Raw genomic sequence first — 19600 nt, 5'->3', positions numbered from 1 at the left:
CCAGTATGCGACCCCAGAGCAATGGAAATATAGAACGTTTTAACCGCACATTAGCTGCTATGCTTACCATGTATTGTGAAAAAGAACAGAACAAATGGGATGAATTTCTGCCCCAGGTCATGATGGCATACCGTTCTTCAGTCCACAGTAGTACTCATTTCACTCCAAACATGATGGTCTTAGGTAGAAACAACACCATGCCTCTAGAAACTGTAGTTTGCTCCCCATCTACAGTAAATGAAACAGAACCAGATGATTACATTACTGACCTTCAAACCAAGCTCCAATCTATTCATGAATTAGCCAGGCAGAATCTCAAGACCAGTGCAGAGCGCCAGAAACGTTACTATGATATCAAGTCCAGCAGATTTTCGCTGCCCATAGGTCAATTGGTGTGGCTCTATGAACCTTTACAGAAGAAGGGCGTTTGCAAGAAGTTGTCATGTCCTTGGAGTGGGCCTTGTGTTGTCATTGAGAAGATAGATGATACCACTTACAGAGTTAAGCGAAGTCCCAGAAAAGAAGCCAAGTTATACCATATTGACCGCCTGTCTGTTTATAAGGGAAGGGATGTGCCAGCATGGATTAAGAGATTATTGATAGAGATCAATGGGAATGGTTTTGTAGACATGTAGTATTTCTGGAAGGAATTTTGATCTATTGTTTTTGTTGTTGAAAGTATCATGGTCTTCGAGCAGTTGCAATTCCTGTTGAGATGTTTTTCTAGATGATGTCTCTGGAAGGAGTGTTTGATCTTCTGTTTTTGCGATTATGATTACTCTTCTTCAAATCCGGGCAATTAGTATTCCTGTTGAGTAACTACAGGGGGATATGTTTGTTCTTTTTAAATATCTGTGTTTACTGATTAGAGGAGTATTTGTGGTTCCAATGGTAGCAGTGGCAGGGCACTGTAGGTCCGCGGGCGCGTTTTGAGGGTATAAGCATATGGCCTGATCATCCATTATGCAACCCCGTGGTTTTATGTGACCTTGTAGAATCCTTAGGGAGGATGTCTGTTGGTCTGTGTTTTTGTGTAACCTCCTTAATCAGAATTATTTTTACCCCCGTCTTGTTGTAATGTTGTTGACTTGTTGTTTTTTTGTTGTGTGGTTCAGCTGGCCATCCCTGTCCCTACTTACTTATTAAGGGTCCCCCAGTAGTTGTACCTGATATTGGGTTGGGGGGTGGATTTTAGAATTTAAAAAACTTTAGTAGTTATTAGCAGTGAACTATGTAATATAGTTCAGGTGTCGTATCTGCAGGCATTTTGTGTTTTCTGCTCAGAGTATGAACTGAGCCTTACCTGCAGTTTTCATTTTCAGCATGTCTTCATTTGCCTGCTGGCTGTGCCCAGAAAAGTTCAAGTCCAACAGAGACCGCAAAAACCACCTGATTTCGAGGCCTCATGAGAGGATGCGGGTCCTGTGCCCTTTCTGTCCCCTCCGAGATGGTAAGAAGGAGAAGTCTCTGCGTCGTATGAGTGACCTCAAAGTGCACATCGCAGATAGCCACAAAGCGGAGAAAAGGATTTTTTCAGACAGCCTTCCTTCCGATTTCTTCTCTGAGGCGAATGGGTTCTGGCTGGCAGTACACCCCAAGGATTATCTGAAGCTGATCACTCCTAATTCCTGGCGGGCTGATGCGGCTGTGCGGGCACGGACTGAGATGATAAGGTGGATTCGAGTAAACCAGCTGAGCAAGCGCCGTCTACAGGAATTGGAACAGGGATGGGAGGCAGCCCGTGCACCCTCATTGACACCGGAGGAGAAGTTCGTGCCGGACTACAGCGAGGAGCCTGAGGAAGACCTACAAGCAAGGAAGAGAGCCAGGGAGTACTCCCCCTCCAGACCAGACCTCACTAGTGACTTTCAGCTCAAGACCATCAGTCTGGAGGGTGGAGTGATAAGCGTCTATATCACCAAGGAAGATGAAGTCTATAACGTCACCCTGACTCCAGAGGCAGCTCGGAATCCTCAACTTCTGTCTTCTTTCATGAGGAAGTCCCAGACACTGACCCATGATCCATTTTTCCAGACACCGCCCACCATGACTCCCGTGACCTCCCCATCCATAAAGAAAGTGCTGTCCATTGTCCTGGCTGTGGGTCCTGAGCACTTTCAGAGCATCAGGAATGGAACCTGCCCCCCAGCATATGTACCATCTAAGATGTCCAGTGCATGCCATCCGCAGGATACTTCTCCCATCCCAGGTCAACCAGAGAGCTCCACCATTCCATGCCAGCTCCAGGATCTCTTCTCCATTGATAGCCAGCCAGAGGGCCCCCCTACCATCGACAGCCAGCCAGAGGGCCCCCCTACCATTGACAGCCAGCCAGAGGACCCCCCTTCCAATGAACATCCTGATATTCTCTCAGACCAGCCAACTTTTGCCATTCCTGTGGGTTTCAGAGGGCCACCTGAAATTTCTCTGGCCAAGGACACTCCTGCCGAAGACCCAGCCAGCATTGCAAGTGGATCCATTCTGGTGGAACTGGCAGATCCAGACGCCCTGGCCTCCCTCATCAATGTACCACCCCTTTGCACGGGAGGAGACAGCCAGCGAAGCAAGCCAGCCAGTTCTTTTTATGCCGATCCCCTTGCTCCAGCTGTCCCCAACACTACGGCATCCAGTTCCACCAGTTCTGACGCTGCAGGAACCAGTTTAACCTCGAGCATGGACTTGTTGGAGAGCCATATTATTTTGGACCGGGCGCGAACTCTGTTAGAGTTTGGTGTAATGCCACTGTTGCCACCAGCAAGGAGAAACTGGTCAGGAGTGGCACCATTCCCCATTTCTCCAGATAGGCCCAAACTCACTTGGCCACCTTCAGGATGGGAAACCATGACTTCAGATCAGAAGCTGCAGGCTTGGGAGTTCACGGCCCTCTCCCTTGAGACAGATGGTGTGATCAATTCTTCCTCTCTGACCTCATCCAGATCTGCCCTCCTCTGCAAATATAACTTCCTTTGTCTTCCTGGGTCAGCAAAGCCAGTCATGATCAAAGAAGAAGAGATGGACAGGAAGCTTAGATTTTACAATTACAAAAAACTGTGTGCTCTTGCAAGAAAAGGTGTTCATTCTCTGGACGACAATCTGTTCGTTGTGATGCTGGAGGCTGCTTTCCTGCAGAGGAAAAAGACCATGGACTCTGTCATTAACATTATCAATGCTAAAAATGTTCCACTTAGACTGTCCTAAATTCAGGAGAATTTCATTTTTTTAAGTGGGGGGTGGTGTAATATGATCATCTATGATCAATTAAGTATTTCTATTAATATTTCATTGTGTATTTCATCAGACATGCAATTGTAGTTAAAATGCCTCGTATCAAGTTCAGTTATTTATTGTTTACCTGTGAAAGACCTGTTATAGGCGTGATTTATCAAAATACTAATGTTTACATGTTCTGAATTATCGTTCGTGTTTTGACACTACCCCCGTACTTTGTTTACATTTTTACGATATCGAATTATCTGCTTTGATCCGTAAATAGATCGAGTAAATACATGATAACTGTTTTAAACATGTTTATATTTACCAGATTAATCACCCTGATCAGTTTCATGCCATTTTAATGCTCTTTCCGTGAGATAATCGTCATTTTACCGCTCACAAACTTCTCTGTACGGAACATGCTGTTTGACGGACCGCTTCACTCATCGACATGCAAACGTATTCTGACACTTATTTTTGTGTTATCAACATTGTTGTATGCCTTATTATATCATGTATTATTGTATTTAGATGCTGATCACTATTTTTCCGTATTTTTACCTCAGTATGATCGGTGATTGCTTTTATCTGTCACCTCGATTGATGAACTATGTCTTCGTAGCGAACTTCCGTATTCAAGTGTATCGCTACGCGCACTACTTCAGAAGGCGCCTAATTTCAAAATTCCTTTAGTGTAAAATATCGCAAGGATGTGTATTAAAGCTATATGCGTATGTTGACTTAGAAATATGTGTCCGTGTAATTAAATTAATCCGGACAAGGCTTTGTATAGGAATAAAATGTTTATTTATTATTTAGATATGCTTGTTCGGAAATTAGGAAACTTGTCCGGAATGTCCAGAATCCGTACAGATATTTGATTGGTTGTTAGTGTCCGGACAGAAAAGGACAAGTACTCATTGGTTGGAGAAGGTTATAAATATAGGCTCGTTCCAGCAGCAGTATCACTTGATCACTCGATCACATCCCGTTCAGTTGAGCACTCCTCTGAGAACTCCATATAAGGTAGATAACCAAGATGAACCTAGTCGTAGACGATGCTAATTTTTATAAGGACTTCGTCGTCCGGACAGAATCCGTATAGTATAACAACCATGTAGACCAGTCTTTCCAGTGTTATAGTTCTAGTTATTAGTTGTGGTCTATAAAAGGAACTGTTATATTTATTTGAACTGTTTCAAGTTTAGAATTACGAGTTGTCCGGATTGTTCGGAATCCGAAATATTGTTGTTCGGATTTTCTTAGTTCATTAGTTCAAATAGGTTATTCATTTTTATAACGAGTTGTCCGGGTGTCCGGATAAGACTGACTAGATTATTTACAGTTTACTGGAAATTATGAGGACTTAATTAGCATACTTATTAGAAATGGGGAGGGGGTGTGATTTTACCAGATAGAATTAGACTGCGTGTGTCGAGTTTAGCTGTCCGGATCGGCGCAAGTTTATGCATTTAATATTTATTATTCAGTACAATTCTTATACGCTGTTTATTGTTGATATTGAGCTTGAGAACGACAAATCCTGCAGATACGAGAACTAGTAGCATTTTCTTTATTTTTATGACGAGTAGTTTTTAAAACGGTGACAGCCCCGGGTTTCAGGTTGTATTGTTTGAAATGGTCAGCATCTTAGTCTGTGTTGTGATATTGATATTTTGCCATCCTGAATAAATTGTTGTGTGTTAGAAAAACGGTGTTTTTCTTTTGTGGCAAGGACCGCTCGACTTGTTACAGTATGTTGCTACATAAGTAAGAAAAGTTGATCGAAGTCATCGCGTTTATCATAAAGTTTTGTTGTTAGGTTACCATCGATGTCCAATTCCAGTAAAATATTCAAATATGAAACAGATGACGAAGACTCTGTGGTATCTTTATTTCAAGTTCACTGGGATATATCGAGTCGACGTAAGTATGGAAATAGGAATTGTTAATCGATAATATGTCGTCAATATACCTGAATGTTGAGTTAAAGGCCACAGCGAGTGATTTATTTTTTCACGTACAAGTTTCTGAATAAATTCTGCTTCATAAGAATACAAAAATAGATCTGCTAACAATGGGGCACAATTGGTACCCATGGGAATTCCAACAGATTGTTTGAAGACTTGATTTCCAAAAACTACATAAATGTTGTCTATCAGAAACTCAAGCATCTTTTAATGGCAACTTCAGTGTACTTGTGTGTGCAATCAGAATGGTTTTTAACAAAATAATTTTTAAGATTTCCAATGACAAGGTAAGTATTTTTACGATTTCCATTTTTATTGAAACAACAACTGTCGATGTTATCAAAAAGCCTAGATTTTATTTTGTCATGGGGAATGGTTGTATAAAGCGTTGAAAAATCGTACGTTTTGATTTTAGTGATTTTGGGAAGATTTTGTGACCTCGAAGTTTCTAATAATTCTTTAGAGTATTTTAGTATCCACATCTGATTCACACCAATTCTGTAGTTTATTGTTGTTGAAATTAAAGTATTTTAGAATTATAGATTTCAATTGTAAAAGATCATGTAGAGAGTTCAGAAAAGTTTTATCCAAAACACATTGTAGTGTTTTCAATAATACTATATATTTCCTAAGTAGATTAATAATAAGTTCGGCTTCTTAAATGTTTGACATTACATTGATATCAGTGCTCCCTATTTAAAACATCAGACAACCAGATGAGAAGTGCACTACAAAGCAAAAGCAGACAATGAAATATTTTTTTTTCTCAACTTGAGATTGGCTTTTCTCTTACATCTCTGGGTATAGAATGAAAATATGAAAATTCATTAAAAACAACATATTTTCACACGCTGATTTGGACCATGTAGCTTTATACTTATTTTGACTTTTTAATGAAGTTATGTAGAACCGTGCAAGTAGTGTGTGCCATATTGTAGCATTAGTCATGTCAGGCGAGGAAAAGATGGTGAAAATCTGCTACACTCTAGTATTTGATTTTTATAATTTAAAGTCATAAAATGTGATTTAGAGGCTCAATTATATTAAGTATCAGATTGCAAGTTAGACGAGTGAGTATTTGCTAAACATGTTAAAAATAGTGCAATAAATTAATGTCTCTCCTAAGAGACCACTCACCGTTAAGAGATTTAATTTCTATAAAAGCCAGAAAATCACTATATTTTCTGTAAACATGGGGATACAGACTTTCAAATTGTGGTATGTATTAATTTAAGTTCTAAATGTGACATAATTGTAAGAAACCAATTGCGCATGTAGACATGATTGCCTGACAAAAACCTGTTCAATTTGGTATGTGTTTGAAAGTGATTTGATAATGCATACTCACACTTAACACATTTTGCCAAATTTGATAAATCTCGGTTGTACGTATAATTTTTTTTGTCTGCACTTTTGAAAAAGAGTATTTGTTTGTGGAAGTTGAGGAATTTCTCTTTTTTTTTAAATTATAACACATGTAAAAATAAAAAAAAGTCGGTAATCAGACACTTTTTAAAATCGGACATAAATGAGGTCTTTTTATTATGTTTCAAGACATAGCTGTTACCATCGTTGTATTTAATGTTAATTTGTCAACCGATTTATCTTCTATTCATTTCTATCCATACCTTATATACAACGACAGGGACAATAAAAAAAATTATAAATAATATTTAAAAGCAGCAAATTCTTAACACTTGCAAGAGTGAACTGTAAGCAAAATTTAAAAAAAATGAATGTACGCAATTGCGCGCAAATAAGGGTACTTGTATAACAGAATGTTTTAAACTTTACTTGTATATACGATTACAACTATAAGGATGCTCTATGCAAATATGTGAGTGTAGAGTTAAATGATTAAGCCTAACTCAATAAGCAGTTGTAGAGCATATGGCATCTTCGCTAGCCAAGGGTTTACGATCTACTCTGCTTCTAGAGGAGCAGAGTGGATCGTAAACCCTTGGCTAGCGAAGATGGGCATATGGAGGCTGCAATATATTCCGGAAGAATCCATGATGAAAATGGTTATCCAAAGACAGTTTAAAGTTGAGCTCCATAAACTTTTTCATTTGTGGAAAATTTAAACTAATCTAAACTAACGGTCTGATATTTGAAAAAATATAAGAAAACTTTGTTGATTGGTATAGTTAAATATCTTGGGTAATTTTGCTGTCAATCATTGCATAATACAGGAATATTATACATGTACTATGAATTATTCGATTTTATTTGCATTTTTCATAGAAAAAATTGTTATCAGTATTTTCATTCCTTGAACTTTCAAACTCAACTATTTCTCTTTTTAGAATTGAAAAACAATCAACGTAGATGAATGGCTTTTGTTTTCTGTATGACTTGTTTTTCGATCGTGCTGTTTGGACTCGGAGTATCAACTGATACTCATTCTTGCAAAGGTACATAAATTTCTTAATGTCTTACAAAAATCTAGATTAGAAATGAAAAAAAAAAAATGTGAACTTTAGCTTAGCAATGTTTATGTTGTTAAAACTATTCTTTTTATGACTATGATTACAGGTTAGCAACTGCCACATGCTAAAGTTTCTTTTAAATATTATAAAACAATTTTTTTTTGTGCCCTGCTTTTCGTAAACGAGTAAAACGATATGAATGGATGTGAAAAGCTTTTGAAATGAAATTTTTCAACACTTCAAACACTTCTAATTTCGACGAATTATGAAATCAATGATTAAAACTATTAACGGGTTTACAAAACAACTGATCTGTTCTGATTTTTCTTGAAAATTCCGTCTTCGGTCGACAAAATCTTATCAGTTCTATGAAACAAGTAAATCTTCATCAAAAAGCTATAACTGTATAAGATCCAATTTAATTCATGAGTGCAATTTGAAGGAGATTGGGAACTATTTTTTCATGCACCGAGTGGAAACGGAGAGGAGGTTTTGAAAGCATGGAAAACCAGACACAATAATTGTGACATAATCTCTGGAATCTGTCCATGTTTGATAAAGAATGGATGCCTTCCTCCTAAAGCTAGACTGGAAACATTTGTATCAACCAAGAAAATTTTAAGAAGTCCCTACATTGACTATTGGAATTGTCTGAATATCAAAAAGGTAAAGACTTTCACTCATGTTAGTTGATAAATCTATGTAAATAGTGTAACATTGTGATATTTACCAAGGAATGATTACATAGGTAATACTAAATGACCAAAGAATCAATGCCAATCGTAAATCTAGTGTATTTCTTTTAGCCAAGAAAGTTTTATTTACAACATTTTTATGTGAAAAGTACGAAATCCTATTAGTATCATTTGTGTAAATGAAAAATAAAATATAACGCGTAATAACGGCGTCTCAAATGCGTAATAATGCAAAAGAGGCTATATTATATTAATTAAAGTAGATCCAGTGTTCTGTGACGTCACACTTTTTTGTAAAACTTTGAATTCTTTAAAAATTGTGCAAGATAGTTTTATTTATTTTATGTGAATATAATCACATGGATGTAATTAGAATTATTGGTAGGTTCAAGATATGTTCGCACTTGATTTTATACGAAATTTCCAAATTTTTATATTTTATCTATACAAAGGGGAAATAACTCTTTTTCTGACTTTTCTCTCAGTTGTTTGTCTAAATGCTATAGTTTTTCTTATTCCAACGACTAATTTTTAAATATTTTTGTAATTTTAGTTTCTGATAAAGTTGACATTAAAATTAAACAAGAAAAACAAATTTCTGCCTGCAAGATTTTACTTTTAACAAAAAAATAATACATTTTTCTAATGCTAAAATATGCTTTAGTTTATGTTTATCTGGCATCTCAAAAAGTGTGATGACATGTATATTTTTTCTAACAATTGATGACATTAAAGTCTATTAAGTCGAAATCAGTTCGGGTTTTCAACTTTCCTCAGAGAATTTTACGATTATGGAGCTACCTTAAGGCACAATTTTATAGGGAAGGAAATTAACTTTCTTTTGTTTAAAGACACTCTACGTAGTATATTCATCTGAATAAAATGCGTAAATGTAAATGCATTTTTATTTCATCAAATATCTTTTTGTTGTTGTTGATTTATCAAAGAGGCATTGGCCTAGTACAAATAAAAAAAAAGTTTATTCAATATGTAACAAATATTTAATCAAATAAATTCAAGTTTGAATAAAGATCACAATAGATCACAACAAGGATAAACGGTCCAAAACCCTTACTATGTTCATAGTTAATCATAGTTTTACACTTCTAAAACATAGATGATCGCGTTTACTATTGTTTACAGCCGTAAAATATAGATTAACAGCGTCAACTATAGTTTTCTGTCCATAACCTAAAGTTCACAACCGTTAAACAAAGTTTATCGACTGTGAAACTATGATTATCCCATTTTTATGAATTTGGCGTTCCATACTCTCTGTCCTCAATTTTACTGATAGTTGAACCCTTTCTCAGCCAAAAAAAACGATTGATGCTGCATTGAATGGACTTAGGTCTCCATTCTCTTTGGTTGCAGTCATAAAATAAGTGGGCCAGTATGTATTCAGCTCCCCTGGAGGGATATCACAAAGGTCGCGAGTTTCATATTTACTTTGCAGCCAGCTTATTGCCTTGTTGTCATCTGTTGTTGTTTTTCTAACAGTGCTAGGATTCCGCATATTCACAACAAAATTCAATTTTTTCATTCAAGTCTCCGATTCTCCGATTCTCCTATAGCCAATGATTCGAAAGTTGTCTCTCTCATTTCCAACTCTTTTGCAGAACGTCTCTCCATCGGATTTGTTTACAATTAAAAAGGGCCAATTTAATACTCTATCAATCTCCTTAAAAAGAAAAGTTTTTGTAAAGATTAGGGAAAATCAAAATTTAAAACAAAAGATTTTTTTTTTTACTAAACAAAATTTTAAGATGTATCTAGTGATGAATTTGTTGACTTTCCATCCTCCTGAACATAGTTTTTCATAGATGGGTCTTGCTTCCTCATTCTGTTTAAAACTTAAAGTCATATTGCCATTTTACTCCATTAAAACCGGCCGCTGACTAATAATGTAATTTAGAAGGCGTTATAATGCCTTTTGGAAGGCGTTATAACGCCTTTTACGCGTTATTATGCGTTTTAGAAAGGCTTTCCAAACTTTTTTGCCATATTACGCCATTATTTGCGTTTTTTCGCCATTAAAGTGCACTTACAAAACGTTTCGCACACATCTGCGACAAAATCAACCAACCTTAAAAAATCACTGCGTATTTGAATGTACATCAACAATTTTTATTTAAAAACACCTTTCACACTTTGGAGAAAATGTATTAAGCACAAATTTTAGTATTTCATTTTTTAACTCACCGAGCTGAAAGCTCAAGTGAGCTATTCTGATCACATTTTGTCTGTCGTCCGTCTGTCTGTCTGTCCGTCTGTCTGTAAACTTTTCACATTTTCACCATCTTCTCAAGAACCACTGGGCCAATTTCAACCAAACGTGGCACAAAGAATCCTTAACCTAAGGGGATTCAAAGTTGCCCTTTTGCAAAGGGATATAATTAGGAATTTATGAAATTTTCAAAAATCTTCTTCTCATGAACCATAAGACCAGGAAAGTTGTGTGAAAGCATTCTCATGTAGTGTAGATTCAAAGTTGTGAAAATCATGACCCCCGGGGGTAGGGTGGGGCCACAATGAGGGGGGGGGGTCAAAGTTTAACATATGAATATACAGAGTAAATCTTTAAAAATCTTCTTTAAAAATCTTCTTCTCATGAACCATAAGATCAGGAAAGCTGAAACTTGTGTGACAGCATCCTCAGGTAGTGTAAATTCAATGGTGTGAAAATCATAACCCCCCGGGGTAGGATGGGGCCACAATGGGGGGTCGAAGTTTTAAATAGGAATATATAGAGTAAATCTTTAAAAATCTTCTTCTCAGAAACTAATCAGCCAGGAAAGCTGAAACTTGTGTTGAATCATCCTCGGGTAGTGTAGATTTAAAGTTGTGAAAATCATGACCCCCGGGGGTAGGTTTGGGCCACAATGGGGGATCAGTTTAACATATGAATATATAGAGTAAATCTTTCAAAATCTTCTTCTCAAAAACTAATCAACCAGGAAAGCTGAAACTTGTGTGGAAGCACCCTCAGCTAGTGTAGATTCAAAGTTGTGAAAACCATGATCCCCAGGGGTAGGGTTGGGCCATAATGGGGGGTCAAAGTTTAACAAAGGAATATATAGAGTAAATCTTTAAAAATCTTTTTCTCATAAACCATAAGATCAGGAAAGCTGAAACTTGTGTGGAAGCATCCTCATGTAGTGTAGATTCAAAATTGTGAAAATCATGATCCCCAGGGGTAGGGTTGGGCCACAATGGGGGGTCAAAGTTTAACAAAGGAATATATAGAGTAAATCTTTAAAAAATCTTCTTCTCAGAAACTAATCAGCCAGACGATTCTTTATAATTGTTAAGACTTTGGCCCCAGGACAATTCTTTGGTTTCACAAGAAGGTTCAGAGAATGATGTAGGTTTATATCCCATATATAAACTATTGTTAAGGATCTTTTTGAGAACTGCAATACTCAACATATGACATGACTATAAAATCATCCTGTTAGAAAAGGGACTAATGATTATAAACATAAGGATATCCAGGGGAAAAATGGATTTTATTTATACAGGATCTACATGTTTTATTGTACATTGTCCAGATAGTTTGTATTATGACTCCATTTAGCTGATTTTATCACACCTATTGTTCCTCAGGTGAGAGATGTGGCACATGGGCCTCTTGTTTTATTTATTGATAGTATCATGATTTCCGGATCCATTCATATATAAATATCATTCACTATCTTCGAGAACAAGGAGGCGACAACCAAAGATACAGTTCAGTTACCAGCACATTATTCAAATTGAATACAGGAAGAAGGTCCAATTTCCTTTTAAACATATTATATTGAGCAAACTGGAGTAAACGTTGCAGAACTAGAAAAGAGAGAAGCAGAAGCTATTTGTAAATAAAGTAAAGTGATATTGATGAAACGAGCTTGCCAAACAATAGTTTTTCTCTTGGTATATTAAAAAATCTGTATATGTCTATATTTTCTCAAATTCAAACCAAATATATCACTTCATTATAGAAATAAAAGTTACATTGTACAAACATTAGAATCTAATGAACTAAAAAATAAGCATTATAATACGATTTTTTTGGGCATCGATATTTTAAAAGATCATAAAGTGTATACTTAGCTAATGTATATTTTAGTCATGTGAAATATGTTATATACCAATAATATATTTTTTTTATTGTGTATACATCTCATTCTTTTGTACCATCCTTTTTAAAGAAGTAAAGTTGCATTCAAAATAAACCAATTAAAGACAAAAACCTCGCTTTAATCTTAATTCACTCCGTGCTAGAAGGTACATAAGGCTTGGACATTGTCTTTCCATTTATGCCGGTCTGGATTGTACGACCTGCCGCGTTCCAGGAGTTCCAGCCTGCATTGTTCCGCTCAACCTCTACCATCCGCCGCCATGTTGTTTTTTGGACAGCCCCTGTTCCTTTTCCTCTCAGGCGTCCGTCCAAGTGCCACAGCACAGTCATCCGTTGAATCCTTTTTCAGAACATGACCGATCCAGTTCAATCTCCTTCGCCTCACGTCACCACTGACGTTTTCTGCATCTTCTATCTCAATAAATGTCTCATGTAGGATATGTTGCTGCCATCTTATCTCGAAAATTTTTCTGAGGCATTTGGTTTGAAAGGTGTTTATACTCTTTTCCTCTGTCTTGATGAACTTCAAAATCTCATATATGGATCATTGTTAAGCAGGACAGGGTCGTCCGCAAAGTCAAGGTCTTTAAGCATAATTGTGAAGTTTCTGCGAATTTTCGAGAATTTTTCTGAGGCATTTGGTTTGAAAGGTGTTTATACTCTTTTCCTCTGTCTTGATGAGCTTCCAAGTCTCATATCTGGATCATTGTTAAGCAGGGAAGTGTCGTCCACAAAGTCAAGGTCTTTAAGCATAATTGTGAAGTTCCTGCGAATTTTCGTTCTCCTTGTTTTGACTGAAGGAAAGTAGGAATATTTGCTACGCCATGCATTTTGTGTCCTGTTTGGATTACACAGAGCTCACAAGTTGTTCCTAATGTGTAAATTGTTAAAGTACCTAAGCTAATGAGAAAATGTTCATTAAGGTAGCGAAAATCCTTTGCATGTCGTTTTTAATTTATCCTATTGAAATTAAAAAGGTTGAAATAATTATTGATTTTATATGAAAGTGTATAAATAAGGTATTTCGGCCAAACCCTGCACAATTTTTCAAAGTGCCTTTATATCGACGATATCAACGCACGATTTTAGTTAAAAACTATTTTTCCGATTTGAATGTTTACAATGCTTAAGTAAGGGATTTTAATAGGCAACCAACATTTGAGTATCATTCACTGAGTTTAAAGCAAGTAACAGAGCTTACAATTTTCATGCTATGTAAACAAAGCTTTTGTTTACATTTTGAATGTTAATGTGAAAATTCCAGTTTTAGACTTTAAATGAATGTATTAACGCTCGGAACTGTTTATCTATGCATAATATGAATAAGAAAATAGACAAATCAGCTTGAAAAATATTTTTTACTAGTATATCAAGCCTATGTAAACAAAAACAGGACGCTAGCCTTGTTTACATGACAGAGAATTGTGAGTCCTGTATCTTGCTTATAACTCTACGACTGACTCTCTTTTAATTGTTCATTAGAAATGCATTTGTTAAGCATTTTAAATAATAAAATCAGAAAAATAAAATTTGACCAAAATCGTGACCATGCCCCTTTACATAGAGTTGTTTGTTTTGAAAGTACACTGACTTGGTCCCAAATTAAATTGATTTGTTTAAAAGTGCGTTTTAACACCAGAATGTATAAATTCTTTGGATTTTGCTTTTTATCTATCCTATTGAGCTTAAAATATTTTGAAATAATTATTAATTATTTCAAAAAGTACAATATAAAGTATTTCAACCAAACCTTGCACTATTTTTTGTTAAAGTGCATTAATATCGACAACAAGTTTTAAATGGAGTTATTCGTTTTATGTACACCAACTTGGTCAATAAATTAACACACTTTCATTTCTTTAAAAGTGCGTTTTAACAGCATTATGAATAAAAGCCTAATCATTTTAAAGTTACACAGTATTACAATTTTGTTTTCAATAAGTTATGTCTTTCTTTAAAGTAGATACATGTACATTATTTAAAGTAGATATTATTGTACAATCATTAACTTTAAGCTTCAATATGTTTGAATTGATATAATTAAACGTGCATTTATGTTTTCATTACCACTGTATAAATGTATGGCTCTATATGTATATGATTATTATTATCTTTTAAAATTATTGAGCTTGTTACAATACGTTTGCTAAAGAGTGTACTTAGTCTATTAATATCTAAATCTGCAGATCAAGATTGAGTTAAATACGCAAGGTGAAACAATGGCTTTCATCGAATTTAATGGGCAGAATTCTGACTACCTAAATTGGTTTCACAATAGCAGAATTGTCAACACCAGTTGGACTGACATGCAGAAAAGTGGTTCTTATAACTTTTTCTCAATTGACAAGTAAGAATGGTTATTTTTTTCCCTACACACATATTGATGTAGAGCATTTTTACATAAGTCTATATTTTTATACTATATACAAACATAAATGGATATCATTTTAATAGTATAATAAATATTTAAAATCTAGGGAAACCCGATTTAGCAGAAAATTTTTCATCAACAAAAACTATGGAGGGTGTGCTAAAGACGCTGGATGGTTAGTTGTAAACGACATCAATGGCTCCAAGCCATGTAAGTGGGAAAAGCAAAAACCATATCCCCAGTTTTTGTATGGCAAGCAGAAGAAAATAACAAAATGGAACGATATGAGTAAGATGTGTACTTTAGTATTGTTTGTATCTAAACATCTTTGCAACAAATACTTTTATATAGAAATAGCTGCAGATTAGTAACCTCATGGAAAATTCGGAATAATATGCCGTAGAGCTATAGTCCCTAACATACAAACACTTTCGTATTGCGATTCACAAAAACCCCCGCTATATTTGGACTGAATAAAGATATATCTTAACCGTATAATGGAAATACTTTAAAACATCATACATTCCTTCAGACGAACTACTTCTATTGTTGTTGCGTTACATGAGCTAGCCCATACTTAACACGGTAATCGACCTGATAGTGAAAACAATTTACATGTACATGTATGTATTTTTTATTGCATGTAATCAATTAAACAAACGACATTTCCTCACTTTCCGGGACTGGCGATGCTGTTTAAAAAAATTTAAAGGGAAGGATAGCGAAGAAATTTGTAATTAACTTGTTGAAAATAAATGTTCGTACAAAACAAGTCTTGAAATTGGATTATTTAGACCAAAACTAGCCTGTTTGTGTTTCAAAAATTACAAGTTTGTTTTTGTATGGAAGGCTTTGTAGCTCGCTTATTTTAAAATTAAAGAAATTGAAGGTATTTTTAAAATCGTACTTATTGATTCATTACACCATATTTACTTATCCTTGAAATTGTGAAAATCATTTCAAACTATAACTTTGATTTTTTTTAGAGTTTGGAAGAGCTGATGTTCTAAACATATATATACAAAGATAGATCTGACACGTTTTGCTAATTAAAAAAAACACATATTGCTCCATGGAGTTTGTTGTATTTAACTTAAAGTGTAAATCTGTTGATCAAATCTTTCATAAAGCCAAACGGGGTTTATGAGATTTGATCACCCCGACCACATTTGATCACCTCATTATACTGAAAGCATGATTCCTTAGTTCGTAGTTAAACATTATATAAATAGCGCTGGTTTGGGAGGGTAACTACTGAAATTGACCACCCGAGACAACCATTGTAAAACGACGCGAAGTGGAGGTTGACAATGGTTTTTGAGGGGTGTCAAATTCAACAGCTACCCTTCTAAACAGGCACTATTTATTTGCAAAACTTGCTGCTACGACTGTTGTGTTGACTTTACACGGTAAAATGACAAGTTATACACGGGAGGTAAAATAACACGAAAGGTAGGTGGGTGGTACAAAGAAAACTATAATCGGTAAGTTTCTGACATGTGATCGTGCAACATTCTCACAGCACGAAAGGTCAGCCCTCCCTCTTTTGGGAATTAGCTTGGGGAGGTCAAAAAAGCTTAAAAGGCATGAAATATGGGCAAATATGAAAGAGTCGAAATCTTAGAAAAACCACTCAGAAATTGGTTATTGGCCTTTTAAGTAGTGAATTAAAAGTATTTGTGCTGAATAGGAACTAAGTAAATTCTTGCTACAGAGTTCCGAAGAAACAAATAACCTGGCTATAGTGAATTGTATAAAAAACACTGTCCCCTGCCACCCTTACTGACGATAATTTTTCCAGCTTACAACAAACTGAATATTAACATTGTAGATGAGGAAGTTTCTATCCATGATGCAGAGATTTGAATACAAATTTATGAAATGAATTTAATATTTTTTTTTCAAATTGATCGATGCATTAAAGTGAAAAAAGCATGTTCAACCTAATAAATTCACGTAGTGTATAATAGAAATATCCGGCCAATATTTCCTTAGTTACGTCAATACAAACATTAAAAAAAATCAAATTCCTTTCTTTTATCACCGCATGTATGACCTATATCTCAGATATGCGGGCAAATATTTAGTTGTTGCATATATTGTACAGTTAATCCCGCAAAGGTCTGGTCCATTCACTTTATTGCGAGAATAGTAAAATTATAGAGTTTTTTCATAAGAATCTTTCGCATCTTTTCTTTTAGAATCTTTCTTCGCGTGGTAAGTTAAAAAAATTAAGCTCTTACAAAATCCAAAACTTTATAACAGTTAAAATTTAAGTAACATAAGATATTAATTGATTTTAAAGATATACTATTTGTTGATGTGTATGTTGTCTTTAATCTTTGTGGAGTGATTTTAGCATTACGCTCTGACACATAAAAACATATTGTTTAAACTCTTTATGATTCATGAAGTAGACTTCTAATTTATTGGTATTTTTATTTCATTTAAACCATAATTTTGTAATTGGCCTTTTAAGTAGTGAATTAAAAGTATGTGTGCTGAATAATTTTGTAATTTTGAAATGAGGAAATGCCGCGGAAACCTAAGTCAAAACGCATCAAAGGTCCAGCCACGGTTACATGTAGCTCAGAGGATGACCCAACCCATGCTGCATTAGACGTTACAAAAGTAGGCCAGTCGACTGCGGGGCTGTAACTCCGAAGATACGGACCCAGGGAGTAGATACAGACACTCTTTCACACGGTAGAGAGTCATATCAATGCAACGTTCATTTTATTATAAGTACTTTGTCGACCAAACTTACCCAACTTGTTATAAAAAATACTATACTCAACTTTCAATAGAAAAAATCAAATATCAAGTTCTTTTCTTATGATTCAGTTATAACATATTATGACTCTTGATAGAATTCATAAAAACTTCGGCGAGAAAAAACAAAACTTTAGCGAGAAAAAAACCTTATATATATATATAAATATACAACTAACAGTATTATTTTAAAGTTTTTTCTTCATAATTTAAACTTTAAAAATGAATGTGGGATCCTAGCTTGTTTTTAGTTCTTAAAATATACACGTATCTATAGTGACCAGTCAACACATTTTCTAAGAAACTCACGGCCTACATACTTTTCTACATATCTAATGCAAAAGACAGATGCTCCATAAATATAATTTGGTGAATTTCAGTTTAAGTTATCTAATTGTTACATTTTGTTAAGGAATGATACATGTATACATGCGAATAATACGTTTTAATCCCGATGATCTATTGTACCAGTTACACAAAACGGTAACAATTAAAAGAAGAAGATTAACTTCAACTACCTTCATGTTATTTAAGCTACAACATTCTTAAAATTTTGGACCATTTACTTGTTTTATATTTACCAAACTTATGCAGGTTCGCTCCGTAGGTTTGGGTTAGCCATTTTGGGTCACTTCTAGTCTGAAAATTCTGCATCACATATAAATTCTAGTAGTTTATTTATATTTTACAATGCCAAATAATTTTATTGAATTTTTAAAAAATTACATTTTACAGAGTTTTGTAAGGGTCTATATTTTGTGGCAGAAGGTTTTCAAGAAGGATATTGAACAATTTTTATAACTCACTAGTTTGAGAGTACTGTGTCTTTAGCTTCCTAATTTTCAACGCAGACCAAACTTCTAGATAAGTTGTGTATCATGATATATTCATGACGTTCTAAAAACATATTTAAACAATATTTTGATATTTCTATCGATATATTTTGGCATATTTATCTTATATTTCATAGAAGTTAATACAAATTTAACTCCAATTTTGGTATAAAATTAGCTTATTTCATGCTATAAACACTGTGCCGGATAATTATGCCAGTGCCAAGGTGGCATTTTTGCACCCGCTTAAGCTGCATGTATCGAAAAATTCAAATATGCCATATGATAGACCATTGCTTAAAGAGTTAACAACCACCTTTGTTATCATTGTATCTCACCTGTCAGGTGAGATATTTACCTTTCAAAAATAAATTCCTATAGGAAAATAATTTTTCCCATAGGAAATACAATATTCCTATAGGTAATTTGAAATATCCTATCGGAATACAAGAACTTCCTATCGGAATTTCAATTCCGGTAGGATTTGATAAAATCCGATAGGAAAACTTAATATCCTATAGGAAAACTACATGTCTGAATCAAATTCCTACAGGAAATACCATTCTCCTATAGGAAATATAATTCCTATAGGACTTTTAAAAAATCCTATAGGATTGTCAATATTTCCTGTAGGAGAGTCAATTCTCCTATGGGAATTATCATTTTCCGATGGGATATTATTTTTTAAAGGTAAATATCTCACCTGTCAGGTGAAATACACTAAAAACAAAAGTGGTTTTAAACACTCTAGACAATGGTCTATCATTTGGTATACATGGATTTTTCCAAAACTGCATCTTAAGCGGGTGCAAAAATGCCACCTTGGCACTGGCATAATTATCCGGCACAGTGTTTATATCTCAAATTCCTGAGATGTGACCCCTACTTGTTTTACTTTTAAATGAGACATTAAATGCATGTCAATTTATATGCAACGTTTTGGAAAGATGACATTACATTGTACTATAATTTTTTTCGTCTTTTGCGTTATAATTTGATAACTCCAAAATTTTGTAACATCTGTTGTTGTGTTCATTATGTACTGGCCTTTGATGCCACCAGTAAAGCAAGGAATTTGATTATAAACTTTGACTTCGATTTTACGTTTTTAGTCACAACATGTGTTCAACTTCATACTGTATTAAAATCATAACTAAATAATAGTTCAAACTATAAAATTTCAAAAAATGGCAG

General features: G+C 34.8%; 2 protein-coding genes across 2 annotated transcripts; both read left to right on the top strand.

Moving 5' to 3' along the window:
- The first annotated feature begins 1116 nt into the window (after positions 1-1116).
- LOC128168588 (uncharacterized) lies at positions 1117-4925 on the top strand. The gene has a single exon (XM_052834761.1). It carries the CDS (start codon positions 1324-1326, stop codon positions 3196-3198), a length of 1875 nt encoding a protein of 624 aa, XP_052690721.1. The 5' UTR covers positions 1117-1323; the 3' UTR covers positions 3199-4925.
- A 1451-nt stretch (positions 4926-6376) lies between these two features.
- LOC128168598 (uncharacterized) lies at positions 6377-15869 on the top strand. Its single transcript, XM_052834769.1, has 6 exons — positions 6377-6401; positions 7490-7597; positions 8055-8278; positions 14617-14777; positions 14908-15089; positions 15788-15869. The coding sequence occupies exons 2-6, from the start codon at positions 7516-7518 to the stop codon at positions 15829-15831; spliced, it is 693 nt and encodes a 230-aa protein (XP_052690729.1). The 5' UTR covers positions 6377-6401; positions 7490-7515; the 3' UTR covers positions 15832-15869.
- The last annotated feature ends 3731 nt before the right edge of the window (positions 15870-19600 follow it).

The sequence above is a fragment of the Crassostrea angulata genome, unplaced genomic scaffold, assembly GCF_025612915.1.
Source record: "Crassostrea angulata isolate pt1a10 unplaced genomic scaffold, ASM2561291v2 HiC_scaffold_17, whole genome shotgun sequence".
Lineage (NCBI taxonomy): Eukaryota > Metazoa > Mollusca > Bivalvia > Ostreida > Ostreidae > Magallana > Magallana angulata.
The sequence above is the reverse complement of the archived record's forward strand: the minus strand, read 5'-3'. Positions and strand labels throughout refer to the sequence as shown.

Excerpts from the sequence above, each read along its gene's own strand:
- LOC128168588 (XM_052834761.1), top strand. The coding sequence starts at position 1,324 with ATGTCTTCATTTGCCTGCTGGCTGTGCCCAGAAAAGTTCAAGTCCAAC.
- LOC128168598 (XM_052834769.1), top strand. The coding sequence starts at position 7,516 with ATGGCTTTTGTTTTCTGTATGACTTGTTTTTCGATCGTGCTGTTTGGA. Across the intron at positions 7,598-8,054 it reads TGATACTCATTCTTGCAAAG|GAGATTGGGAACTATTTTTT; the intron begins GTACATAAATTT and ends TGCAATTTGAAG. Across the intron at positions 8,279-14,616 it reads ATTGTCTGAATATCAAAAAG|ATCAAGATTGAGTTAAATAC; the intron begins GTAAAGACTTTC and ends CTAAATCTGCAG.